The 27,976-nt window shown below is 40.6% G+C and overlaps 1 protein-coding gene across 6 annotated transcripts in view; it reads right to left on the minus strand.

Annotated features, from left to right (window-relative positions):
* Positions 1-1,885: 1,885 nt before the first annotated feature.
* The window catches only part of LOC148369841 (band 4.1-like protein 1), an 83,955-nt gene continuing 57,864 nt past the window's right edge, over positions 1,886-27,976 (minus strand). Inside the window, exons 10-24 of one of the 6 annotated variants that reach the window (XM_088332054.1) lie at positions 27,787-27,884; positions 26,218-26,393; positions 24,468-24,697; positions 24,025-24,066; positions 20,242-20,271; positions 16,168-16,323; positions 14,903-15,907; positions 13,979-14,029; positions 11,701-12,108; positions 11,412-11,627; positions 11,249-11,308; positions 10,528-10,608; positions 10,367-10,447; positions 10,187-10,300; positions 1,886-5,568 (exon numbers count right to left, since the gene is read on the minus strand). In XM_088332054.1, coding sequence (XP_088188180.1) covers positions 5,563-5,568; positions 10,187-10,300; positions 10,367-10,447; positions 10,528-10,608; positions 11,249-11,308; positions 11,412-11,627; positions 11,701-12,108; positions 13,979-14,029; positions 14,903-15,907; positions 16,168-16,323; positions 20,242-20,271; positions 24,025-24,066; positions 24,468-24,697; positions 26,218-26,393; positions 27,787-27,884 — 2,754 coding nt within the window. In that variant the 3' untranslated portion in view covers positions 1,886-5,562. Of the gene's footprint in view, positions 5,569-10,186; positions 10,301-10,366; positions 10,448-10,527; positions 10,609-11,248; positions 11,309-11,411; positions 11,628-11,700; positions 12,109-13,978; positions 14,030-14,902; positions 15,908-16,167; positions 16,324-20,241; positions 20,272-24,024; positions 24,067-24,461; positions 24,698-26,217; positions 26,394-27,786; positions 27,885-27,976 lie in introns of all 6 variants that reach the window. The other 5 variants (XM_088332053.1, XM_088332051.1, XM_088332057.1 and 2 more) reach the window with 5 other exon arrangements.

The following is a 27,976-nucleotide window of genomic DNA, read 5'->3' on the forward strand; positions in this document are numbered from 1 at the left end:
ACATTAATGGAGACAATTGTTTCAGGAATATTTATATATTTCTTGATAAATACACATGCAAGAGTAGAAATCGCAAATGCAAATAGCAGATATATTTTTGGATCAACAAAATACATGATCCACAACAGATTTCTTTAAATGGTTCTGGAGAAATTGGAAGTTTGGCTTTGAAAGTCCTAAAAAAGTGCTTGGATTTGGCCATTAGGATGTTTAAGCTTCCTAATGCTATAACTAATGCTACTGTTAGGGGATGTGATGTGGGCCAAATCAGAATCCTTGATCTACCTTGGGGCATCTGCAGATGTTCAGCACAGTCAAACACAACATACTAATTGTGTTGTAATATTCATATTAGAGGCTGTTCCTAAATGCCTGACCCCATTTTGTAGGCCAATAAATTTGACACTTTTTGTTGGAATGACCTCATATTTCCACAACTTGATAGTAAAGTTTCACGTTTTTGTGTGTAACATTTGACATTTCTATAGTTTTAGGTTAAGAAATGTCAAAATAAGTTTTTGTGCGTGTTCGGTGTATGCTTGGACTCAGTCACCGACGACAGTGCAACGTCTCTTCTTCACAAATTTTGCAAAGTAGGCTTCAACTACAGAATGAATTTGGACTTGGCACAAAAAATCTCAAGAAAAGGGCTGCCTAATGCAAATCTTTGAACAAGCCTGAATACTGACTTGACGTGCGCAGAGTCACAGGCGACGCTCATATTAAACATTTATATACAGGTAAGTATGTCATAAAACCAAAAATATTATCACCCTTCTTTGTAAATTTAACGACTAAAACGTTTGACATTCAACATAAAGTCTATTTAGTTTCTGAGATATATAAATCTTAAATGGGGTCGACTATTTAGGAACACACTGTATAAAGTAAAACGCCAGCAATTTTGAAAAATAAAGTCCAAAAATTAGAGCTTTACACTGAATACAACCATTTCATACATTTTTTTATCTTACATCTTCAAGATGACAAGTAAAGCAGAGCCTCACCTGCCTCCCCTGACTGCACGTCACAAGTGTGATATTATATTCGTTTATTTTTTTGTTACAACTCATTTTTTTAACACTGGTGTGGCAAGTTATATACCAGCAGTGCAAATTTGCTCGTAATCCATTACACGTTATATTTATTGACTTATTTATTCGCATTAAAATGGATCTCTGCTGGCTGTAGGCTTAAATGGCACTGAACGTGTTCAATGAGAATGCCCTACATTGTTTAAGACTGCACATCACTGACTCACTTGCCTTTCTAGAAAACTAACAAACACTGAATCCTTTTACTCTTCTTTTCATATGTACTTCCATCCATCCATTATCTGCACCGCTTATCCTCAGTAGGGTCGTGGGGGGTGCTGGAGCCCATCCCAGCTGTGTGCAGAGGGCAGGGGACCCTGAACTGGTTGCCAGCCAGTCGCAGGCCACAAAGGGACTGACAACTCACTTGCTCATTCACACCTAGGGACAATTTTGACCGGCCAACTAACCTGACATGCATGTTTTTGGAATGGAGGAGGAAACCTGGAGGAGGGCCTGTAGGTAAACTCTGCACAGGAAGGCTGGTAGCTGGATTTAAACCCATGACCTCAGAACCGCGCTAACAAAAGAGCTGAAAATTTGAGTTTTTCCACCTGGATGGTACCAGAAAAGACCCTAAAGCCCACAAAGGAACAGGGAGAACATGCAAACTCTGCATGGCGACTGCGGTAGCTAGACTTGAACCCCGAACTTCTGCACCGTGGGGCTGCGCGCTAACCACCCAGCCACACTGTGCCGCCATGTGAACTTCCTAATGCGTCAAAAAAACCCACACAACTGGAACAAGACTCAAATGTTAAGTGTCATCTAATGAAAACAGAGGTTCTGCGTGTAGGCACTTCAACTCTTATGGTCTCGTTTATTTATGTTGAAGATGAATGCAAGTACAAGGTACAGCAAAGACACGGCACAACTGGACAGAAAAGCACCGCAAATAAAGGAAGAAGGTCCCAAAGGCCGAAGGTTTCACAGCATTTGCAGTTATTCTCGAGAAGGACAAGCACATTTTTGTCACTTGAACGTGAAAATCCAATATAACGAGACGGTGACGAGCTCACGTGCAGTGTTGATGCAATGCGCTGGCGCCCTCTAGTGTCCGTCCGGACCAGAAGTTTGCGAACAAAAATGTTGAAAGAGCCATATTGGACGGGAAAAAAACATTTGGAGCAGCAAATTGTTTTTTGCCTTACAGTATATAAGCCTTATAAGAAAGGCAACACATATTGTGTATATCTATATTCGTTAGAAAACGATAAAAATGTTTGTCCTCCCACAGAAGCCATATCATTTTCCATTATCAAACTTTGTTTTTAAAGCGCCACGGAGCAACTAGGACGGGCCAAGGAGCTGCACGCGCTTCCAGTCCTGCTTGTTGCTGAGCCCTGGTCCGGAAATTTGCAACTACTCAATCACAGACCTTTCCAAATGCGGCGTTTTTGGACCAACTTCCTCTCCGTTTACGACAGCTAGTTCACACGTGTAAAGGTTTACTACCTCAATTAACTCTGAGAAAAACAAAATATCACAATTCTCATCAGTCACATGATACAACCCTTAGTTCTGCATATAAGGACACGTGTCCTGAGGCTTTGTTAACACTCTGGCACTTATATTTCGAGTTGATTCAAAATAACGCTTCATCCCAAGTGGCACATTGCACGTCTTTAGTGTTAAAATCAAATATGATAGCTATGAGAGTTAAACAGTAACAGTTTTGAAGGAATGAATGAAGCGTACAAAAAAATGAATCCTCATTTTTGTTTTTCATACAGAAGGGGTAATGCGGCGAAATGTGTTAAACTGTATTGTAAAAACATACAGGGCGGGGGAAGAGTGGAATGTGGGTTAGAATACATGCGCAGTATATTTTTTCTACAATCACTGGATTTTAGGATTACACACCCGGGGCAGGTCTGCACCCTTTTTGGCAGAGTACTTTTCATTTCCCATCAGGAAGATAAAATTCTTCAAATGTTTCCATAACTCGAGTTAAATTGCGATTAAAGTGACGTTTGTTGTTTGTGTCATTACACTCTGCAATCATAACCATTCCTGTTGGCTTTATTGCATTACTCAACTAAAGCCTTATAATGAAAATATTTGACCATGCAAATGTGATCATTATTCTAATCCAGAAGCTCAGACGTGATCTTAATCTACTACACAAATACGCAGATGGGATGGGAAAATTGAAAGACGCTAACTGTGCTCCTCTCAAACATTTTGATTTGGATGTGAATAGAAAAGTGTGTTGGCAACTCCCGAGTTGGTAGACCCAAAGGCAAATAAATGTTGGAATGTACAATCTATCATCACGTTACAACAAGTCACATTCATACACGATGCACTACAGTGGTACAAACCCAAAAAACATCGAATTAGGCGTAGGGCCTTGAAGGCACCACTAGAGGACGAACTTGTTCTTTTCAATTCAAAGGTATTCTCAATCAGTGCATCTTTCCGTTTCAGTAGTCATTGAAGTTATTCATAAATGCATTACTAGTCAAGCAAGAGTTTGGAAGCAAAGTTATATTAATACGTACAGTGCCTTGCTAAAATATTAATCCACCCAAAACGTCTTGACACATTGCCGTATGTCAGGATTCAAACATATTGATAAAAACCTCAAACTATTTCCAAATGTATCCAACACATAAATTATTGTGCTAGAAAAGAAAAATAGTTAAAGGAGCCATTGCAAAAAAATAGTGGCCCCTATTTAAGTCTTTTCTGCAATCACATTTACAAGTTTTTTGGGGTATGATTATTATTTTATTATATTAAGTTTTGCACATCTGGAAATATAAATTTTTGCCCATTGTTCATTACAGAAAGCTCAAGTTCTTTCATGTATGAAGTTGATAGTTTGCGCACAGAACTTTTCAGATGTTTCCACAATTGCTCTATAGAAATGAGGTGACCATTCTAACACCTTTGTATGGTTATTTTTCAATTATTTAATTGTAGATTTTGCATTATGTCTAGGGTCGTTGTCCTGTTAGAAGTTGACCCTGCGTCTTATTCTCAGGTCTCTTCCTGACCGCAACATGAAATGAAATGATCTGCATTTATATAGCGCTTTTCAAGTCAATGACTTCCCAAAGCGCTTTACATTTGTGCTTCACATTTCCCAATAGCGGTCGTGATCTGTGCAGCCATGTAAGGCGCTAACCTGCTTATTGGGGGTATTGGGGGTTCAGTGTCTTACCCAAGGACACTTCGGCATGTAACACGGACAAGCCGGGATTCGAACTGGGATCCCTTAATCCTAAAACGATCGCTCTACCTCCTGAGCTACTGCCGCCCCTACTGCAACAGATTTTCCCCCAGAATCGCTCTGTATTTGGCTCCATCTGTTTTCCCATAAACTTTAATGATATTCCCACAGTCTGCTGAATAAAGCAACCCCGGCATTTTTTTAAAAAATGAAAAAAAGTTAAATGAGAAAGAACTACCGGTACACATGATGCTGCCACAACCTTGTTTGACAGTGGGATGGTGTTTAGGGTGATGTGCAGTGTTACTCTTACTCCAAGGTAACACTTTGCTCTGAGCCTAAATTCAATTTTGGTCCCATCTGGCCAAAGAATCTTGTTCCACATAATTTTGGGTCAAATGGGCCTTTATATGGTATTTTTCGGATTGGTTTTCTTCTTTCCACTCTTCCATAAAGGGTAAATTTATACTGAGTACGACTTATAGTTGTCTTATGCTCAGATTGTCCCACTTTAGCTGTATATGCTTGCAGGACATCCAATGTGATAATGGGGTTCTTGGTTGCATCTCTGATTAGATTTCTCCTTGTTTGGGCCGAAAGTTTAAAGGGACGACCAGGTCTTGGAAGATTTGCAGTTTTTTTTTGCTCTCTTCAATTTGCTGTTTTTGGTTGAACATCACATACAGTTGCACTCTGTGTTTCGTTGATAGTCATTCAGGTCAAAATTGGATCATTCAGAAGTAATCAAGGAACTTCTGGGGTCACTTGGCTGACCTAAGAACAGGGGTCCAATATTTTTGCAACACCCACTTTTCATTTCTTATTTGTTTTATATAAAATATAATACTTTGAAATAAATCATTCCCCCACTTCATCATTGTGTCTTCCAAGTTGTTGATTCTTGGAAAACAGTTCAAGTTTTTTTAGCTTTAAGTTTGAAGCCCGACATTTCGCAAAATGACAAATCGTTCTTGGGGGCTAATACTTTCACTAAACACTACATCCATTCCTTTTTGCTTTTCATTAGATGACGTTTTGGACCACCATGGTTCCAAAAAAATGAAGCATGAAAGTAAACATTGTTGGATTCTTACAGATTTCAGATTTTCTTTTCTCACTCTTTTTTGTTTTTACATTTGAACCCTCAACCCAAAGCATCCTGCCTCACAAGAATGAAGACATGTTCCAGAAATCGGAGTGAGATCCAAAAAAAGTTCTGTTTCCACTGAGAAGGATGAGGGAGGGAGCTGCCAGCTGGGATGATGGCTCACAGCTTCTCAGTTTGGGAAGTCAAGACTGTAGAGGAAGCAGAAGGGCAGGTGCATTATGCAATGATGTCACTTGGAAATAACATGAGTGTTTGAAATGAAGAGAAACAGAATTATCTGTCGATACTCAAGATGCATTTTAGCCTTGATTCGTGAACGTTTTCTTTATGGTAATGAGTTTTTTTGATGGATCGCCACAAGAGCAATCAAAATTCAACCTTTGATTTACTGTGAGCAAACTCGCTGTCACTCCCTATTCACAGGTAAGATCTTAAGGCCAATTTTGGCCTGAGTCTGCCCTAAAATGACAATTATTACGATTGGGGTTGGGCCAAGGTTTTGACTTTTTTTGAATGAATGTTTGTGAAAATGTATACTTAAATAATGTGTGGATACTAAACAAAAAAAAAAACACGTATTGAAAAATGTAATAAATGTTTCAAAGAACTCCTTCCTGTCTATGACTATTATCCACATGTCAATGTTTTTCTTTGTGTCTGTGCCTCCGTCTCTCTTAAAGTTCCCCGCTAGATTCTTAAGGGCGTACTGCTGCTGTGGTGTATGGCCCTGTAGGGATTTTTCTAGATTTAATTTTGAAAATTGTTAGGATTGAAACAAATGATTCTTTACTGCAATCAGTAAATTAATTTGCCTCTTGGTGTTGCTTGTGCTCCACCATTAATCTTTTTTTTCTCTCAAGGATGCTAGAATTTCCTACACTGGTAAAAAATTAAATTACGTTATTACTTTGAGTTCTTTGAGTTCTGATATGAATTACTAATCCTAAGAAAATTGAATCAATGAACCGGGCCGTTCGAAATAGAACACACTATTTATTAACACAGATAACCAATGATAAAAAAGAGGGCGGGGTGGCGCCTTTAGATTATGGGAGTTTCATCCATTCCAAAGTGAGCTGTTTGAAACAAAGATTGTGGAATTCATTTTTGTGCTGGGCTTATTAGCTATACAGCCCAATTTTCAACCGATCAAAATGATAGATGACCTGAAAAATGCCCCGTAAACTCTTCGAAAAATCCGTCAATGATGTAAAATTGGCAGTTAATGTAACATCTGCCGCCAAAGAAACATAAAAGATTAAAAGAAGAAATGTCATTAAAATTTTGTCTCTGTCTCTTAGCCAATGAGATGCATCAAAACACACATCTGAGTGTGATGTCTTTTGCCATTTCCTGGATATTTTTACAAGCATTTACTGCAGTTTGTGTGACTTATGAAAATAATGATGAATGATCAAAGGGGCGCCTGACTTTTGAGACAAATATTTGTAGAATTGAACGTCAAAAACTCCCATCCATAAAACAGAATGAAGGGGGATTCCCAAGGTGAGGTGAGAACTGTGACTACGTCAAATAGCAGGTAAAAACATACGTAACCTTCTCGTTTGCAGAATTTTATGACATTTCTAAGAAACAAATCTGCTCTCATCTTAAACTGTATTAAAAGTGTTATTCATGACAAAAGTGCCAGTCAAAAAGAACCCCAACAATTTTAAAGGTAGAAGAGGGCTTATGGCACTAGTGGTCAAAACACAGCCTAAATGAATTAAGAAAGTTGATTTTATTTCAGAGCCAAATGTGTTCATGAAAAGAGCCACACCTGTGTCACGAGCCATATGTCCTCGACCCCTCCCCTAACCGTGGCCAATAAGGCATGCGCCCTAGGTTTACGGGCGAAACCAGGCCAGTCAAACAATGTTGAAGGAAACTATAACACAAATGAAATGTCAGTAAGCGTGAGGTTTTTCGTCAGGCTTGCTAAATGATAAAGCATCTCTCCCTTCTGCAAAAGCTTCCAATTCCTCTGGGGCAGGGGATGTCAAATTCAGTTTGACTCAGAGACCGGATCCAGACTTTCTGTTCTCAGGCGAGCCGGATCAGTTGAAGAATGTCAACTCCAAATTACCTTTGTTTTCCAGAAGTAGGCTTTATTATTAAGCCTGCATTAATAACATGCCCTACATAGTATAATCACAGAAGACATAAGATATTTTCTAACCACAACACATTTATCCATTTTCATGTCGGATTGAATGAGTTAACTAATTTATTTTTAAAGTTAGGCGGATGCAGTTTCACACCTGAACTAACTCTTCATGCTAAACAAACTCAAGTAGAAGCTATGAAAAAATATCCAATATGAGCTTTAAGTGTTGTACTGGTTTGAAATAATGAAAAAGTAAGTGCTTAATAAAAAGTTTTAGCAGTGCATGGCCAGGGCCATTTGCATTGAAGAATGACAGACATCAAATACCTGTCAACTTGTGTTCCTTATATTTCATGAATGTATTGATCAGTTGAAATTGTTTACGCCGTATGACAATGTTTATACAAAGAACACATTTAAAAGACCAAATTCTTGCCCATTTTGGCTCTAATCCGGATCATATATGTCACTGGTAGCAGACGGGCACATCATTATCGATTGCTAATATTGTTGTGGTATTTTACATCGTCCGTCTTGCTGTGAGTAAATAGGTGCCGCGTTGTGTTTGTAAGGTTCTTTTTTTTATCACTAAATAAGGAGGATTTTAAATAATAAACAAGTGATTAGTGGACAGGTATGAGATCAAGATACTTTTGACGATATGTACCAACGTAATGTGCACTTCAAAATAACTTTAAATAAACATACACACAAAAAAACTTCAGAGCTCGATTTTGTATTTGTATTTTTTTTGCCTGAAGTAGTTTGCATGCGAAAACTGGACAAGCTGATGTTATCTCGAGCGGTGAGCAGTCTCTAACAGTCCCCAGTGGTAGGCTCTGGGTCTGCCCGCGAACTGGATGTATTTATTCAGAGCGAGCATAAAACTAGTACGCTAAAATTCTTATGTTTAATGGAGCTTTTACTACTCATAGGCAACTACTCTACTCAAAATGTAGGCGGGCTTCAGGCTGTGTGTTTGACAGGTTATTGCTGTAAATAAATAGAACCCCAATTACCTATTTGAGGATCTCTCACAACAGCGCAATGAACTTCTTGGAACTCTATCATGCTTCAGAGATTTGGATACTTTTGAAGACGCTTGGGACAATGGCTGTCAAGTAATTTGTTTCCACTTGTGACCGCTCCCTGATAATCTTACACAGATGGTCAGTGAGGCCAAATAGACTTCCTTTCTGCTTGACCATCTTCCTGACTTACAGGTCACAGAATTGTTTTAGATCTTAGTAATTTATAATATGATAATATTAATATGTCTTCCGCCTTGGGTATTGTTTGGCAGCTTTCAAACCTGCTGTCTTCGAACACATACTTAAACGACATAACTTTGACTGAGATAACCTATTGTAATTATTATATTAATATATTCATTCTAAGCTGGTGTCAAATTTACTGTTTAGGGGAAACTTACTTGAAAATGTTGTTGCACAGCAGCTAAATGAGTTTATGTTTGAAAATATTCGATTGTAATTTTGGCAGTCAGGATTCAGAGCTAATCATTCTACTGAGGCAGCCCTGGCTAATGTGACCAATGATCTTTTCCTGGAAATGGATTTCCACATCTTGTCAATACTACAGCTACCGGATTATAACAATACCTTCCACACCACGGACCACAACATACTGCTGGATCATCTGGAAAACTGAATTCTCAGGCTTTGGTCCTACCTCTTATACAAGATGCATTGTGTTAGTTATGGCAATGTGATCCCAGAGCCTTTTGATATCACCTGTGGCATGCCACAGGACTCAGTAGTAGCCCCCTTCTTTTTAGAATTTATATGCTTGCGATGGTGATATAATCCGCATGTACAATATTAGTTTTCATTGCTATGCAGACGACACCCATCTGTATATGCTATTGAAGACGATGTTTGCTTGTGGAATTTTGGAAGTTTGCTTCACTGAGATAAAAAAAAATGGATGGGCCTTGATTTTTAGCACCTTAAACCTAAAAAACTGAGATGTTGATTGTTGGAGCAGGTCATTTTTCTGACTTGTTCTTAAACACTGTTCTGAACCTGGACTTGTGTAATATCAAACAGAGTAATTCAATTTCTCAATGTCATGTTGGATTTTATTCTATCATTTCAGAAAATGCTGGACCACTTGTGACCCCAAGAGCCAAAAAGAAATCTGCAAAATTGAAAGCATTTTCTGTCCGTGTCCTGGTGCGGTGAAATGCTCTGCCCTCAGAGATAACACCTGGAATCTACGTGGAAGTCTTTAAATCTAGACTTAAGACATATTATTATCCTATAACTTCTCATTGCTGTTGACCTCGTAGTATTGTTTAGTATTAGTATTGCTGGCGGCTGAGAAAGGGAGAAGGACCAGTCTGGATGCTGCACATTGCATGTACTCAGAGTTGGCGGACCAGCATCTGGACCTTTACTGATGTCTTGGACTTCTACTTAATTTCAGTTATTGCTTATGTTTATTGTTCATCTTTATTATGTTGTGTCTTTTGATTCTAACTAAACATTCATTCCAGCCTGGTTGTCCTGGAATAGGGATTACATCATGTCGGGTCCCTCCTCAATGTTTCTCCTTTTTTTCACATTCCAGTTTTTTTTTTTTTCTTGCCCTCATTTAAGTTTGAGATGAGGTGACGTTGTAACTACCACAATTGTGGGCTTTTGCAACCATTTGACATTCTCTGACTGTGTGAATTGTACCTCTGCTATATGACGTTCCTCAGTGGTTGATTCCGTTTCCCTGACAACCACCGCCTTGGTTACCAGCATGTCTGGATGCTGCTGCTTGGCTTCCTGGATGGCGATGGCCAGTGCCTGCCAGAGCAGACCGTGTTGCTTGTCACGCTAGTGACCATGTTTGTTTTATGGTGTGCAATTCACCTGTTCCTGATCCACATCGTCATCTCCTGTGATGATGATCCTCTTTTCAATCCTGGTCTCTGAGTAACCCCCTTTCACGGTCTGCAGTTGGTTTTATAATCAAATACACAAAATTGTAAGCATCTGATGGTGTGCTGTGAACATGTATTTTTCTTGTATACCTTAGTGACCTGAGTGGTTGCTGATGTAACGTTTTCACTGACGAGGATAGGTGAGATGCTTGATTCTCTTCCCACATGCACCTGTGGGCAGTAAACAATTGAGAATGCCTAATATGTCACTTATAACGTCTTTGACTCACAATCAATATGACATGTGTTTATTTTGTCATGAACAGCCAAAACATGATCTGTTTGTGTGACACCTTGACTGTAAATTGTAGTAAAGACTGGGCCCTATATATAGACTGTTTCAACATCCATCGTCTTCCCGCCTTAGCACGTGCCAAAATCGTCTTCCTATGTGACAATACAGTTAATAATTGCGCATGTTCAATTTTATCTCGAAGCCACGTGAACTCATATAATAGGGTATGGTTTCTATCCATCGTCTTAAACTAGCATTAAAATACTTAAACTACAGTTAGGTGTCAAAGAAAGGTTTAATAGTATTTTTAGTCTTGGATTGGTGCCAACTTTGCAACAACCCAAACGCAGGCCAGGAATTGTCAGCAGTGGGTAGAGCTGCCCCGAGTTGTGCCTTCAGTGGTGCCCAGACGACCCTGGCCTTTAATGGATCGGTGAACCGTGATTGAATTTAACTTTATATGTTGAAACATCCTTCCGGTTTACTGGTTACTAGTATTTGGACCTGGAAGGCGTTTTTAAACCAAGGAGCAAAGTTTGAGATAAAGTTTTCAATTTCCCTTCTGTTCCTACTCACTGGGGACATCCTCTGTCTTGTGGAGTAGGAGATTTCACTAAGGCCAGTCATGCAGAGGTCCTGCATGCAACAAAAGGTTACAAATGTGAAAGTGAGTTCCAGTACTTTCTTAACACAAGACCACTAGACTGCGTTAAGGATTAGCCAGTCTCTCCCAACCGACCTGATCTGTAAACTCCACAATGGTCGTCGTAACCTCAGAGCCATTGGGCTGGGTCTCCGTCCTGACGTCTGTCTTTCTTACAGCGCCAATTAAATCACTGGTTTCCCGACTGGGAGGAGCCGTGCCAGAAACACGACTGGTTTCCTTTTGCGGCGGTTCCCTGTCCACTGACGAGGACACTGGCACCGACCTTTTGGGCTTTTTAGGCACTACAGGCTGAGGAGAAGAATGTTAAGCAAAAGCAAAATAAAGGACAATAGTACAGAAAACAGCTGCGGGTTTGACATGCCTGCACATCAGGTCGCTTGGATTCCGTCCGACTGTCCTCTGTTTGGATGTGCTTGACTGGAGGACTGCCGTTGCCCGTTCCTCTGGATGCAGGAGGCAGAGGCACCAAAGGAGGCGACGGTTCTGAAGGTCTTTGCTGCTGGAGGAAGTCGATCCCAAAACGAAGCCCACCGTCAGGTGACAAGTCCCGCTCCCCCAGCTCCGACATCCCCCTGGAGAACTCCTCCATGCCCGAGTGCAAGTCAGTAAGGACGGTGAAGTCCACCTCGGCCTCCAAGCTGGACGTCGAGCTGACAGTAATGCTGGAACATTTGCGCTCAATGCCCAGGTGGGTTTCCTTTAAATATGAAATCTCGTGGTCTTGATCGTCCTCGGACACGGAACCCAAACGTCTCTCCCATGGCCCCTGCTGGAGTGAGCATGGAAAAATCCAGACAATTTCAAAGAAATAGGCTATTTTCCTTAATGATCGACTCCGGCTAACAAAAATAAACATGTTTGTATGCGCCTTTCTTTCAGAAATTCACCATGTTCAAACAATGAACTAAATATTGTATCAAATAATATCCAAATGTTCTTTTAAAGTTTGTATAGAATTACAAGTAAAGATTTAAAGACATCTAATCAAGACTGTATGCTGTTAACCCTCAAGTATGTTTTGGAACTATTTTTAACGGGTATGTTTTGAGTACATTTTAGTTTTTGGAAACTGATAATGGGTTGACCTTGCTGGAATGATATCCACAGGGTTTTTTCTCAACATTTGTTTTTTTTTCCAGCATGCTTACTTGTCAATTTACACATCTTGAATGGGTGCATTCTTTGATTATTTTATTTTTTTTTCTTTCGTACAAATTTATTTGAATTGAAGGCCTGGGCCAAAAACAAAACGCTATTCCCGATGCTTTTTAGAAAAAGCTTTAGAGAAGGAAAGGAGAAATGGATCTGAGACCAATCCTTGGAGTTAAAAGAGTGCCTCAACAAGAACATTTCAAAGATTATAGTCAAGTCAAGTCAAGTCATTTTTATTTGTATAGCCCTAAATCACGAAGAGTCTCAAAGGGCTTCACAGATTATTACACTATATTACACAGACTATTTTTCAGCCGACAAGAAGAGTAGGTTATTCATATGCTATGGAGTAGAAGTGAGTTTTTGATGAAGCGCCAGAATCCATTGCCAGTAGGAGATCATTTGTTACCTTGATCAGAGCTGTCTCAGTAGAGTGGTTAGCCCTGAATCCTGATTGCAAGGATTCAAAAAGGTTATTCTCGGATATGAAAACATTCAGCTGCTGTGCCCCTACTTTTTCAAGTACTTTAGAGAGGAAAGGTAGGTTTGACACAGGTCTATAATTACTTAAGATTTCTGGATCAAGGTTGGGTCGTTTCAGTGTGGGTTTAATAACGGCGGACTTAAAAGCTGCTGGAACTACACCTGAGGAGAGTGATATGTTTATAATATTTAGAACTGAAGGTCCAAGGACGCCAAAAAGACTTTTAATAAGTGAACCTGGGAGCGGGTCGAACTGGCAAGTTGTCGGTTTGGCCGCATTCACCACCTGTTTGAGATCATCAAGTGAGCCCTTTAATATGTGTGGTATTAATAATTTATTTAGCAATTTCTTCCTGTATGCATTGAATCTTCTTAGTAAAGAAGACCATTAAGTCATGAGCAGAGTGCGTCGAACTATCTGCAATAGTCTGTTGCCTTGTAAGCGATGCTACAGTGTCAAAATACCCCACTCAAACAAAACTGCCAAAAGTCAGCAGCATTAAAGACGAGGAGGGGTCTAAGCCAACTGAAGAAAAAGAGATCATGAATATGTAGACAGAATACTGCTCTAAAGTCAATAACCCCCCGACACAGGAAGACCCTAAGGCCCTTAAAAATTCCGGCCCAGGGGAAAGTGATGAATTCTCTACCCTCAGAGAAGAAGTAAAGGCAACATTTAACTCACTGACGAACAATAAGTCTCCAGGAATCAACAACATCTTATCACAACTCATACAAACTGTAGACATATTGACAAAGATTTGCAGAAAGATCTGGCAAACAGGACACTGGCCATCTCCATAGACAAAATAGCTAATAATTGTGCTACCAAAGAAAGGAAATCTTACCTCCAACCTTAAAACAGTCAAACCATATGAAACTATATCAACCCGAAACATTTCTGTACAATACTCTTGAATGAGCTATATGGGGAGCCGATACAGATAAGAAACATCGTATAAAGACATCCCTTCACTGAAATATAAATGATCGACCTTACTTACCGAAGAGTCGCTTAGAGGTTCTTCAAGGATGGCAGGCGTTGGGGGCGTCTCCTGCAAAAGAATGAGCAAAATATTATCATCCAGCCGGTAATGCATCAATTTCTAGAATTTCTTAATTGGCAGCCTACTCACTACGGTACTACTTAAAAGATGAGATTACATTAGAAAAATGGACGCAAAACATTAACTGTAAGAGTTTAAAAGTGTTCAGCGTTTTCTGATGGGTGTGTGTTTGATGCATGATAAGTCATCTATTTGGTTTTCTTACTCTGGTTAAAAACAAGCAGAGGATATTTTCTCACTGAACCTAGCATGCTGTATTTCACTTTTTAATGAACTGTAATGCCATGCACTTAACTGTTCGGCTTATTGTTTTAAAAGGACTGCTTTCAGGGGAAAGGTATTCATTGGAAATGGGATGCATGAATGCCTGAACCCAGATTTTTCTGGCAGCTCTGCAGCTGTGTCTAATTGACATGTTTTCAATTGTCTCCCAATGCTGCAGAGGTGCCAAGGAAGGACATTTCGTTCCACCGCCTTCCTCAGCCACTTACGAGCAGATTTTGCCGAAGGAATGGTTGCAAAAGGCCTTCCGCTCCTTGCAACAGCAGCCTCCTTTGTCGTGCGAGGATGTTGGAAGGATAAAGGGGACCTTATCATAAAGGTCAACCAACGTTCTGAAATGGCCAAGCAGATGTCAAGCTTTGCAGGAGGAAAACAAGGAAAGCAAAAAGCTCGCCTGAGCGTGGACGAGAATTGAGTCGATCGATGGCTTTTGCTTTCTCAGTCAGATGATTTGTAAAGGATGAGTGTGTGATTTGGGGTTTACTTTTGAGATGGCAAACACAAGATTTGCATGTCAAGCTCATGCAATGTTTTACTTCCCCGTGACGGACAGATAGGTTTTGGCGTTAGGTAGTTTACCGCTTGCTTCCTCTTGGTGGTGTCTTGGGTGGTTCTGTAGTGGATGTGGCTGCAATCAGTGTTGCTGTGACGGTCTCGGGACCACTGTTTCTTCAAAGGAAGTGTCCGTGGGGGAACTGTGGGCAACCTTGTCAGGAGCCTTTCTGCGTTGAAGTCAGTTAAAATTTGAGCATCTCCAGCTTCCCTTCGCGGCATCGGAATGGCTGTATCTGTAAATTCTTTCAGGTTTTGTTGCTGTTGTTGATGGTGTGGTGCAGTGCCACTGTGTGGTTTTCTGAACTCTGAGTTATGACTGACTCTCTCTGTGGCCGAGTGAATTGTGTCATTATCCTCCATTTGCTTTGTTTTCTCACCGGATTTGCTTTCAGGTTGTGCGATTTCCGCGTGATCACCGACGGTTCTTTGTATAGTCAGGTTAGGAGGGTCCAGACAAACCATAGCATCCTTTGTCAAACATTTTTTTGACCTCTGTGGCTTGAGAGGAATGGCTTTTGTGACTTCAGGATGTTCAGAGTTCAAGGATTTGTGGAAATCTTTAAACAAGTCTTCAGAACTCGCACCCTTGATTCTCTGCGTGTCACTTGACACATTTTCCCCTTTTTCTTTCGAGAATGAATCAAGCATCTCCGAGGAGAAAGCAAAGTTCTTGGATAGCCTTTGAGGTACCTCCCGTTCGTATTGGCAAAGCTTAACGTCTTTGCTCCGTACTCCATTTCTTTGTTTTGCCTTTGGGGAACTGAATCCATTTTCATGGATATAACTCCGTGTTAATGCAGGTTTGTGACAATTATTTGTTGTCAAATAAGCATCCTGGGGGCTTTCAAGGGGGTGTCCAATTGTGCTAAACTCAGTTTTAGGAGATATCCCGGTTGGGGTGCACCACATTCCCCCATTTTCCTTGGTCCAAGATGTGTCCACCAGTGCGGCTGGAGTTACATTCGAGTCATAATCCAAAACTCGTCCATAAGCATCCTTCTTGTGATTCAAATTGGCTTCACCAGTTGCCTATGTTGACATAGAGTAAACAGTTAGCCTACTGTAAAACTGGGATATTACCCTACAAACACTAAAAGGGATTTTACATTGACAAATCATGAGGAAACCTAAACCATTCCTCCGTCAAAGATCTGATTTTTTTTATTCAGTCTTTGTAAGAAAATTTGGAATGTCCGCTTAAAACATTACTGGACACCTGGCCAAGTCAAACAAATAGGACAAGGGAAACACATTAACATAATTATCACAGAGTCACAACACATTCTTACTTGTTTCCGTTCAGGGGTACCTCCAGGAGGAGTTGCAGTGCAAGCATGTTTATCCCTCTGAGTCATCTTGCTATTGGGCTGCCTCAAGGCTCGCTTCAGCTCATTGATGCTGGCCTGGTGCTTCTGTAGAACATCTTCTGGCTTGTCCAAAAACTGCTGCTTACACAGTAGAAGGAAACACAAGTTATAAACAGCAAAGAGACACCTTCCAGATATGTTGTCTTTAGCATATAGAATACATTTGACAAGCTGTATTCCAAAATTCCTATTTTTCTACACCTGGTCCGCAATTTTTACAGAATAGAACAGTCCGGTGGTTGTACAGCATCATTAAAGACTAACATGAGTTTGTTGGGTAAGAGGTCAATATTCAGATATGCGCGTTCATAAAACCACAAAATCAAAAAGTGCGTGACATTACAAAAATGGCATGTCAAGAGTTCACTGTTTGTTCATTTATACACTTTAGGGATGATGGTTCTTCGAGCATGAGTGATATTTGTTTGTTTCTAAACATCACGTTCTCATCTTAATTCAATCAAGCTTGCTTCTTTGTTTTTTAAATGATCGACGCGAGTCAAGCCATGTAGTTAGCTAGCTTCTTAAAAGGCCTTATATGTATATTGTGAATTTGTGACGAGTTCATGCAATTTCATGATGCATGCAGCTTCCGGGGAACTAGAAACATTATTAGTTTGAATAACATACTGAATTGCTGCCTTTTCCTTCGATAGTGTGCAGAATATTACTCATATGGATATTATCCATACGGAAACTGTATTGTCTATAGCACAGTCAGTGGGTACGTTTACATGTAGGAAATAATCTGATTGAAAACAGACTATTGCCAGTATTCCAATTATGTAAAGGTATTTAAACGCGCACCGAAATTAAATAAATGTCTTAGTTTGACTGCAATATTCTGATTCTGGTTGAGTAGGTCCTTTCATTTTCCCGCTACTATTGCATGTCCGTTTGCTTGTGCAGCTTCCCTCATATGGGATATTTTTATGCCGCAAAGCAGTGTATGAAACTCATGACAAAAAGTTACCGGACACAACGGCTCTCTAAAAAGTTGCCTGCCCCATTTTTCACAACTTGAAACACAATTAGACGATTAATCAAAAAAAAAAAACAATAATTAAAAACAACAACATTGTGGCAAAGTATTAAGGATTGATAATCAGAATATATAATAGAACAACACTTTAAAATTAAGTTCATTATAAATCTACTAATAACATTCATTGCATGTATATGACATTGCTGTTTTCCATCTGCCATCAGTATGTACCTGTATTTATTCATCTTTATTCATGCAATGTTTGCGTTGCGTCGTTTGCTACAAGCCACGTGAACTCCTCTTTCCACGATTCTTTTTAATGTACGTTTACGTTTTGTTGCGTCATAAATGTTGCTTTGAATTTTTCTTTTGGGGCTGAGGTTTTGGCTTGATTCCTAAGGGGCCGGTCACACAGTCGTTTTCGGCTGAATCACGGCTAAAATTTTGCGGGGTTTTTTTGCCCGTGGATGCCCGCGATGGAAAATGCGCAAAATTGGCCAACCCGCTGTTCATCGGTGGTATGCCCGCAAAACAGACGCCGGCGACTGTTCCGCTTCCTCATCGCGTCATTTCCGCGTCATTTTCTCGTGTGGACCACGGGTATAAAAGCTCCCGAGCCGGTGTTGTGCCCAAATCCGACTCCTACGCAGTTTTTCATTTTGATTTTATTATCTTGTTATGAAATTAAAATAAATGTCAAGAAATAAAAATGGATTAAGACGAGGTCACTACGGTGACGGGGATCCATATTCACCCCTTGACGTCTCGAGCACAACTGACGTGTGCTCGGCAAATCGCGCTGTATATACGCGGAGAAAGGCGTTTGACCGTCACACGCGTAACACGCTAATTTCACGTAATAACACCGCGATACAGGCGCAGAACATGCTATTACCATGCTCCACCCATGATGACCCGGTGAAATTTCCCCTCCTACCCATGTGTAACCACGCCCTGGCCGCGGCCAGAGCACGTCGTTCCGCGTCATTTCCGCGTCATTACCTCGTGTGCTGCCCGCGGTTAACACGTGCTCAAAGTTTTGAGCAGCTCAAAACTTTTTCGCGCGGCCAACCGCGTGTGAATTTCCGACCGCGAGTAAAGCACTGCAGTATGTCGTCTATATGGCGGTCTCAAAGCGTCCAACAGCGCCCAACAGCGTCTGCTTCACGGCCAGAAATTTCTGGCCGTGGTTCAGCCTCGATACGACCGTGAAAGGCTGTGTAACCGCGCTCCAAAGAATTGAGCAGCTCAAAACTTTTTCGCGCTGCCACCCGCGCGCGAATTCCTGACCGCGTGTTAAGCACTGCTGTATCTCGTCTGTATGGCGATCTCAAAGCGTCCAATAGCGTCCGCCTCACAAGCAGAAATTTCTGGCCGTGATTCAGCCGCAAACGGCTGTGTGACCGGGCCCTAAGCACGTATCCATTTTTCTTGTGTTCTCTGTGTGTGTCTGCTTTGGAAAGTGGTATGCAAATGCGCGACCTTATAACGCTCTGGAAAGTCCTGTAGTAGGAAGTTAATCGATGCAGGCTTCTGATTTGCTGCAGGGTATGCAAATTGCCAAGTGAAATTCCGAAATTTCCAAACCGAACGGAGATTTCAAAATCAGAATAAAGCAAACGTTAAAAAAAAAGTTTATTGTTTTTTGTTTTGTTTTTTTTTTATGAAAAAGTTGTCGGCCACCCAGGCGGAAACGTTTTGTAAGTTGTACGCCAGACAAAAAAGATGCACGCCCCGGGCGTCCAGGCAGACGTTATTTCAGACACTGCATAAACACGCAGACTCCTGTTGTCACGCTAAAAATGTGTACTAGTTGATTTGTTCCGTTTTATTTTCTGCCACACGCCAAAAATACAAAAGGCATATCCTTTGGTTATGTGGTAGTAGAGTATAGTAGTCACAGTTACATCCATCCATATATTGTGTAAGTCTATGCTTTTGTGAAAGCAGCGCACGAGTCCACGAGTAAAAATACGGGAAGCAGCAACAGTGCTTACAATTTGAGCGCAAAGGAGAACAAGCAGAAGCAAATAACTTCATTGAATTTGGTGAGTGACATGAATGAAAGCATTCTTTATTGATGTCAAAAACTAAACGCGGAAACATCTGTTTTCATACCAAAGTTTTTCCGTTTATCCATCCATCCATCCAATCTTTGTAAGATTGGACCTAAATAAAATCCATCCCAAACCAGCCTAAGACTAGCCAATAAACTTGATTTGAGGGACAGAGCCTGAAGCAATTTTAATAGTTTATTTGTTAGGACTCGAAAGAAGGAGTGGTGATTTTGTCCGCCCCCCATCGCGCGCCTGTTTCTTTGGGTTCTACAATGCTGCTGCGCGACATTCGACAGTACATGCTGCACTGCGAGGATCCTCCACAAAGATAAGGAAAGAAAGAAAAACGACGGGTGGATAATTTTTTTAAAAAGGTCAGTGAAGTAGAAGCAAGGCCCGCTTGGGCTGAACATAATGATTGACATTGTAGGCACTTGTCTTGGGCCCAATATTCTACCTCTAATCCCTTGTAATCTGAAGACCAAAACTCACTCACTCACTCACTCACTCACTTTGGGCACGGTCCCTCAAATCATGTTCATTTATCAGGTTCGGGCTGGGACAGACTTTAATACCCGTTGGCTGGATTGGGTCGGATTGGATGTTTTAGGCCCGATTTTACCTCTTTTATACAGTCTGTATTTAGTTCTAGGCGGTAATTTTCCACTAACTTCTGTGTTCTGCCCCTTTCGTTTATAAAAGATTTGTTTTAGTGTGCAAAAACCCGCTCAACCCTTTTTTAGCCATCTAGTCTCGCAACCCGGATGTTGATTTGATCATGTGGAAGGAAAAAAAGTATGTCTTCCTTCAGTAGCTACCACAAAACAAACTGTTTAACACATTTCCCAGTGAAACGTTTGTGAATATGAAACACTGATGTCAAGCACAATAATTCGAACGACACCTTGCAAGACAATAAACCATAAACACTAAAGTACCCATGTTGGTAATTACCTCCTGCTTGGCTCGAGGTGAGTACAGATCCTTATCCAAGTGAGATGAGGCATTTGAAGCAAAGCAGAGGATGGTATGAATCGATTTTATTAGTTTGGTTAATTTGCATGCAAAGAGGTAAAGGCTTTGCCAGAAAGTAGAGGAAGCAGGCAAACTTTCACACTGTCATTAAACAGTTCGTAACGATATTGGCCACTCCAAAATGAATGCATCATTTTCAGAAAAAAACATGAACAGCAAAGTCTAGTTTCCCTAAAGACGCACTCAAAAATGATTATACCTGCATGTGGTTAAGTGGCAACAGTGTTTTAAATTAGTGTATCCTATGTGGATGGTTCTAATTTAAATTCACGTTAATAATCAAACCTCATTCAAGCTTGGCTGTCAAAGAGAGGAGCGTCAAGAGATTTGTCATCTGGAGGGCAAAAAAGAACTTGCTATTCAGAAGTGCTTGAGAGCCATCTGTTCGAAATGAATGCTAGAAGAAAATGCAAGTGATTTTTGCACCTGTTCTGTAAACCAGTGATTTGAAAAGTAACATGGGAAATGATTGCTCCCTAAGTGTATGCCTGCAGATTGGTTGTATTAAAAGTTTAACGTATATTTTCATCTTTTAACCAGGATAGTTTATTCTTAAATTTTAGATTGTGTTTAAAATAAAGGTGCTGTCCAAAAATTTGAAACTTGATTATTTTGATGCTATCGTAACAAAAAAAAAACATGAAATCAGCATGGAATTACTCTCCAACCGACTACCAACCTAACCTCCTCGTTTCCTCTACCAAACGAGTTGCATATGTATTCTTTCATACCAGTACTTTGTGTCAGCCTTATCATACAACCTTGAAATTCTGTTGTCTGCAGTTTTAATCTCTTGTACATTAAGTAAGTTATTTATTTGCCTTGTTATGTGAATTCCCAGTAGGGTCTGTTAGAGCTTCATGTTCCAATTTGCAAATCCACACCCCTTTCTAATAAAAACTGTGGACGACCATTTGTCGATGCCTTTTGGGGGGTTGGCTCTTCTCGAGCTCTCCTAAACATTTGGTCTGGAGTGCACTCTGTTTTCTTCAGTTTGTAACTCTGAAATACATTTCCTCAACTGATTTGCTTCTGTCCAGCCTATTTTATCTTCAACCAAAATACTCAGTCTGAATCCCAGAAGTAGAGTATTCAGTGAGACATGGATTGTCTACGCCAACATACCTTATTTTGACTATTAATGTTCACCGTTCGTTGTTTTGACTGTTACATCGTATAGCTGTTCTTTCATTTTCACACAATTTAGGGATGATCTTTTTTTAGCAACCTTGAAGATTTGATAAAAAGAGGAGGCTCAGGGGAGAGCTTAAGGACGAGATGGAATTATTTTATCTTAAGGCCCTTCACCTGGCCCTTTTTGCAAGTTCAAATACATTCATGTCTTCTCTCGTTATTTTAAGCGTCTACTAAAGTTTAGATGGTTTAAAATCATAAGTGCGAAGAATGACTACTACAATTGAGATTTATATTTCCATCCTCATTGCCAAACCTTTTTTTTTCAGATCAAAATACAGTGCATCCGGAAAGTATTCACAGCGCTTCACTTTTTCCACATTTTGTTGTGTTACAGCCTCATTCCAAATTGTATTAATTTAATCTCTTATCTCAAAATTCTACACAAAATACTCCATTATGACAATGTGAAAAAGTTTTTTTTTCCTTTTTTGAATTTATTAAAAATAGAAAACTAAGAAATCACATTTACATAGGTATTCACAGCATTTGCTTAATACTTTGTTGATCCACCTTTGGCAGCAAATACAGCCTCATGTCTTTTTGAATATGATCCCACAAGTTTAGCGCACCTATCTTCAGGCAGTTTTGCCCATTCTTCTTTGCAATAAGTCTCAAGCTCAATCAGGTTGGATGGGAGACGTTTGTGCACAGCCATTTTCAGATCTCTCCACGGATGTTCGATCGGATTCAAGTCTGGACTCTGGCTGGGCCACTCCAGGACATTCACGGAGTGGTTCTGAAGCCAATTTTTTGAGATCTTGGCTGTGTGCTTTGGTCGTTGTCCTGCTGAAAAATGAACTTTGCTCCAGCCTGAGGTCAAGAGCGCTCTGGAGCAGGTTTTCATCCAGGATATCTCTATATATTGCTCATTTTTCCTTCTATCCTGACTAGTCTGCCAGTTCCTGCTGCTTAAAAACATCCCCACAGCATGATGTTGCCACCACCATGCTTCACTGTAGGGATGTTATTGGCCTGGTGATGAGCGGTGCCTGGTTTCCTCCAAACATGGCGCCTGGCATTCACACCAAAGAGTTCAATTTTTGTCTCATCAGACCAGAGAATTTTGTTTCTCATGGTCTGAGAGTCATTCAGGTGCTTTTTGGCAAATTCCAGACGGGCTTCTATGTTCCTTTTACTAAGGAGTGGCTTTCGTCTGGCCACTCTACCATACAGGCTTCATTGGTGGATTGCTGCAGAGATGGTTGTCCTTCTGGAAGGCTCTCCTCTCTCCACAGAGGAACGCTGGAGCTCTGACAGCGTGACCATAGGGTTCTTGGTCACCTCCCTGACTAAGGCCCTTCTTCCCCGATCCCTCAGTTTAGATGGCCGGCCAGCTCTAGGAAAAGTCCTGGTGGTTCCAAATGTCTTCCATTTACGAATAATGGAGGCCATTGTGCTCATTGGGACCTTCAAAGCAGCAGATTTTTTTCTGTATCCTTCCCCAGATTTGTGCCTCAAGACAATCCTGTCTCGCAGGTCTACAGACAGTTCTTTTGACTTCATGCTTGGTGTTTGTGCTCTGACATGCACATTCAACCGTGGGACCTTATATAGACAGGAGTGTGCCTTTCCAAATCATGTCCAATCAACTGAATTTACTGCAGGTGGACTCCAATTAAGCTGTAGAAAGATCTCAAGGATGATCAGTGGAAAAAAGATGCACCTGAGCTTCTTGGCAAAGGCTGTGAATACTTATGTAAATGTGATTTCTTAGTTTTCTATTTTTAATAAATTCAAAAAAAGGAAAAAAAAAACTTTTTCACATTGTCATAATGGAGTATTTTATGTAGAATTTTTAGATAAGAGGTTAAATTAATACAATTTGGAATGAGGCTGTAACATAACAAAATGTGGAAAAAGTGAAGCGCTGTGAATACTTTCCGGATGCACTGTATATCAATCATATCACAGTTTTTTACGCTAATTTAGTTTGGTCTGTAACATGATCATCAAAATCCTCAAAAATAGTGATCCTTCTCCTAATATTTTTGAGATTTTAACCATGTTGATTAAAGTACTACTGAGCACTAACAGTATTCACTCTAACGAGAATAGAATTGACATTAATTCGTTTTTTTAGTGACTCGTCTTTTTAACATTTATGTGACCGTCCTATATTAATACTTTTTTATTTTAAAATGTATGCCTGATCGTAATGACCATGAAGGGGAAAGTTTTGAGAGCTGAATACTGTACGTATTTCTTGTGAGAGTTTACTAACTACAGGTGAAGTTCTCTGCACATAAATATTTACAGACATAATCTGCAATGAATGTATGACTTGCTGGCAGGTTTTTCCTCTATAATTTCTTTTGATTAATTCGATATCAATTCATAGTGTCATAACAGATTTTCGACGAAAGAATTCAGCAAAACCACCGGCTGAATAAGAATAACATTCCTTTGCGGAAAAGAAAACAATCATAGACAAAGGGTGCAGACACAGAGTGCGGCACTTAACCGAGAAGAACCACAACCACATGCAAACATAAGCGGCCAAAATACCTCTGGTTTTGAATCTACCGGCGAGGCTGCTTCCTCAGCCTGCTGGAAAAGACAAGCCGGAGGTAAAGAAAGGTCAGAAAAGAGGAAAGGGTGTTAGCGGTTAGCTGGAAGGGGTGATGACATTAGAGTAGCGAGAGGAGAGAAATCTCTAAGCACTGCTTAAAAAAAGAAGATTTAGTAGCAAGTGAAGGATCTCTAAAAAGCCCAGGACGGATCTTAAAAGGGGTATGATTACACGAAACAAAACATTGGGATATTGCAATCTCGTGTGAATGGCAAGGAGGGCCGAAGAGGATAAATGGTTTCAGGATTTAAACACTAGAATTTGGTCTTAATCAAGGAGTTGTCTCCTTAAAAAACTCTTATCAAAAAGTATCTATTTTGATCATAAATCGTTCATCATTGTGAGGGAACAAATGTCAGAATTTATTCCTGACCTGTACCTTGAGCTCTAAAGTTTTGCTGCTCGGTGAGATGCTCGCACCGCAAATCTGGTCTTGACCCAAGTCCTGTAGGTCTGTGTCATGATCCTGGTCTTGGTCTGGATAATTGTCGTGATCGTGGTCTAAGTCCAGGCTGCCTTCTTGGTCCAGGTCTTCTCTGGACATGAACTGTGTTCGCTCACTCGAGCTTCGCTGAGACAACTGGTCCAAACTATTACCTAAAGCTGAAGCTGGTTTGAAGCCAGTGGAAGAAAATGCAGTTATGGTCACTTAGGGACAATTGACATAAATCAACTGCATTAAATAAATCTGTACATCTGACAGAAAAGGATACATCAAACAGTTCTATGGTGGCCCCATTAAGGTTTGACATTGGTTCAATCTGGTTTTCTCCTGGGAAAACCTCATGTGCAAACAAAAGATTGTGTTTGGGAACCTGGTGTGTACGAACCATGTGTACTTATTATGATTGGGGTTCTCAATGAGCCTGGGGTGCATTCCATTCAACTTATACATATAAGAGTGTTTACCTACTTGAGGTTCGGTCTGTTTTTTTCCTCTTGCGCTTCAAATTGGGCAAACCGATGTTAGTCTACAAGGATTTACAGTTCAAGTTCTAGGCTGGTTCCAATCAGAATTTTTTATGTTGGAGCTGTATGTACCACCTTTGTTTACTAATGGGCTCAAACTAAGATTTAATGGGCCTAAAGTGTGTTTCAGTTGGATGAACTGTGTGTGACCCGTTTGGGCCACACTTGTGTTTAACCATTTAGTGTTCCATATGGTTTTTCCCTGGAATCCAGAATCAAGAGCAGATGGAGCACATGCTCAACCGTGCATGTCAAAACGTACATGTTTTTTAAAAGGAAATTTGCCCAAGTAGAATGTAAGATGATAATATTTCTATTGGGAACATCTCAAAAGGTATATTCTTGAATCTTACTGAAAAGGCTTTGCTGTGGCTTCTGCCTTAATGCAAAATCACTCTGTCCAGGAAAACTACGATGATTACTATATTCTCTTAATTCTTGCTGGTACTTTAATACTTTTTCACTATTGATAGCCCTAGTTGATGCATTTTAATAAATTGAGATTGAAAGATAACAACAATTTAAATTAAAATAAAATAATCCCTTGTTTTTCACAAGAGTTGCATTCCAAAAACGTCCTGCGATAGTCAAAACACAAAAAGCAGAAATCTTAATTTAACTCTATTTACAAATACTTTGTTAAAGTTTATTTTATAAATAACTTATGTACTTTCATATCATAATTTTACAAATAATCTTGCCATTTTATTGAACAACTGTGTGAATTAAGGACGCAGTCCGCTTAACTTTACATGATACTTTGCTGTCAACATGTGGCCATTATACAAAACTGCATTTACCCATTAGTTCTGTCCTTCAGAAAATGTGTTTTTCCAGTATCAAATATTTTGGAAAAAGTGCCAGGGAGCCACTAGGGAGCTCCAAAGACCCCATGTGGCTCCAGAGTAAGTTCACCAGGTCAAGAGAGCATCTTGCTCTGTTTAGCCAATCAAACTAACTGCGATAAGTAAATTGCAAAATGGCAAGATATTAATGTAGTAGGAAGATTCCTTTTACAGACATTATAATAAAATTAGTGGCATTAAAATTACTGGTCCGCACCCTTTCTAGCCTCCCTGAAGGTAAAACCATGCCAGAAAGGATTTTTAAATCAAAACATCTGGGGGGGAAAAGAAATGAGGACTAAATTGAGCTTTTACCGCCATCGATGCTTCGGGACAGAAGGTACCTCTTGCTGACAGATCGGTCAAAAAGAGGAGCAGGTCTGTCAATCAGAGAACTAGCCTGCCTGGTTTGGGCTTGAGTTCGACCACTGTAGCGGAACTTGGATCCGATCACCAGGAAGCCCTTAGGAGGTGGCTCTGGAGATACCAACCTGTCAATAAGGAAGGAAATCACACAAACTGTATAGTATTTCCATCCATTCATCCATCCATCCATCCATCCATCTATTATCTTCCTTTAATCCAGAGTCGGTTCCTAGGGGCTGCAGCCTCAGCAGGGAAGCCCAAACCTCTCTATCCCAAGCCACTTCATCCAGCTCATTTGATTGGATCCTGAGGCATTCCCAGGCCAGCCTAGAAACGTACCCTCTCCAGCAGGCCCTGGGTCCTTCCTGGGACATTATACCAGTAGGAATACCTCCCGAGGGAGGTGTCCAGGAGACATTCTTATCAGATCCCCGAGTCACCTCAGCTGGCTCCTCTTAATGCGAAGGAGCAAAGGCTCTACAATGAGTCCGTCTCGGATGACCAAGCTTCTCACCCAAACTTATTTCAGCCATTTGTATCCAGGACCTTGTCCTTTCGCTCATGACCCACAGTTCATGGGAACAGGTGAGAATAGGAATGCGTATTAACCAGTAAATCAAGAGCTATGCCTTTTGGCTTAGCGTTTTCTTCACCACGACGGAACGTAGAAGGTTTAAAAGGTTTGATCTCTCGTTCCATCCTAACCTCATGAACTAGAACCTTTGATATTTGAACTCCACTACTTGAGGCAGGATCTCATTCCCGACCAAGAAATGGCATGCCACCCTTTTTGGCTGAGAACCATGGTCTCGAACTTGGAGGTGCTGGTCTTCATCCTGGCTGCTTCACACTCAGCTGTGCACTGCTCCAATGAGAACTGAGATAATGGCTTGAGGAAGGCAACAGCACCACATAATCTGCTTAAGGCAGAAATACAATGCTGAGGCCTCCAATACCAACCCCCTTTCACGCCACACTCCCTATAAGTTCTGACCAATTGTTATCAACAGAATCGGTGACAAAGGGCAGCAGTGTGGCGTCCAACTCCCACTAGAAACAAAATGTGATTTACTGCCGGCAATGCTGACCAAACTCTGGCACCAGTCATACAGGGACTGCCCAGCCCAGATAAGACTGTCCGATACGCCATACTCCCAAAGCACCACCCAGGGGCTCCCTGAGGAAGACTATCAAATGGCTTCCTCCAAATCCACAAAACACATCTAGGATAGGCAAACTCCCATGCACCCTCGAGGATGTATATGATTTAGTATCTAAATACTATACTATACTATACTATACTATACTATACTATACTATAAGAGTAAAATGTGTCCTGATTCTAGCTTAATGAGAAAAGCAACTAAAAATCTTTTCCCAAAGTTGCTTTACGACACCCTCAATCAATAAATTGATTAATGACCACAGCATTCTTAAAAATCTATCAATAGATTATCACACTCATCCCTTGTAGATGCTGTTGTATTGTGCCATGCAACAGTGCAAATTAGGTCCTACCTGAAGAATGTGTGGTGCTCAATGCAAACCTTCCACAGCCGCTTAGAGGCCCGGTGGTTGGGCAACTTGAAGCCAATGGTGCTTTCAAACTGTTCATACTGAGTTGTGAGGGACGAGGAGTGATAAGATGGTGGAGGGGAAAAAAGAAAGGAAGGGTGAGAGGAGCAAGTGCTGGGAAGGTCGAAGGGAT

The sequence above is a fragment of the Urocampus carinirostris genome, chromosome 3 (assembly GCF_059441175.1).
Source record: "Urocampus carinirostris isolate Australia breed hairy pipefish chromosome 3, RoL_Ucar_1.0, whole genome shotgun sequence".
Lineage (NCBI taxonomy): Eukaryota > Metazoa > Chordata > Actinopteri > Syngnathiformes > Syngnathidae > Urocampus > Urocampus carinirostris.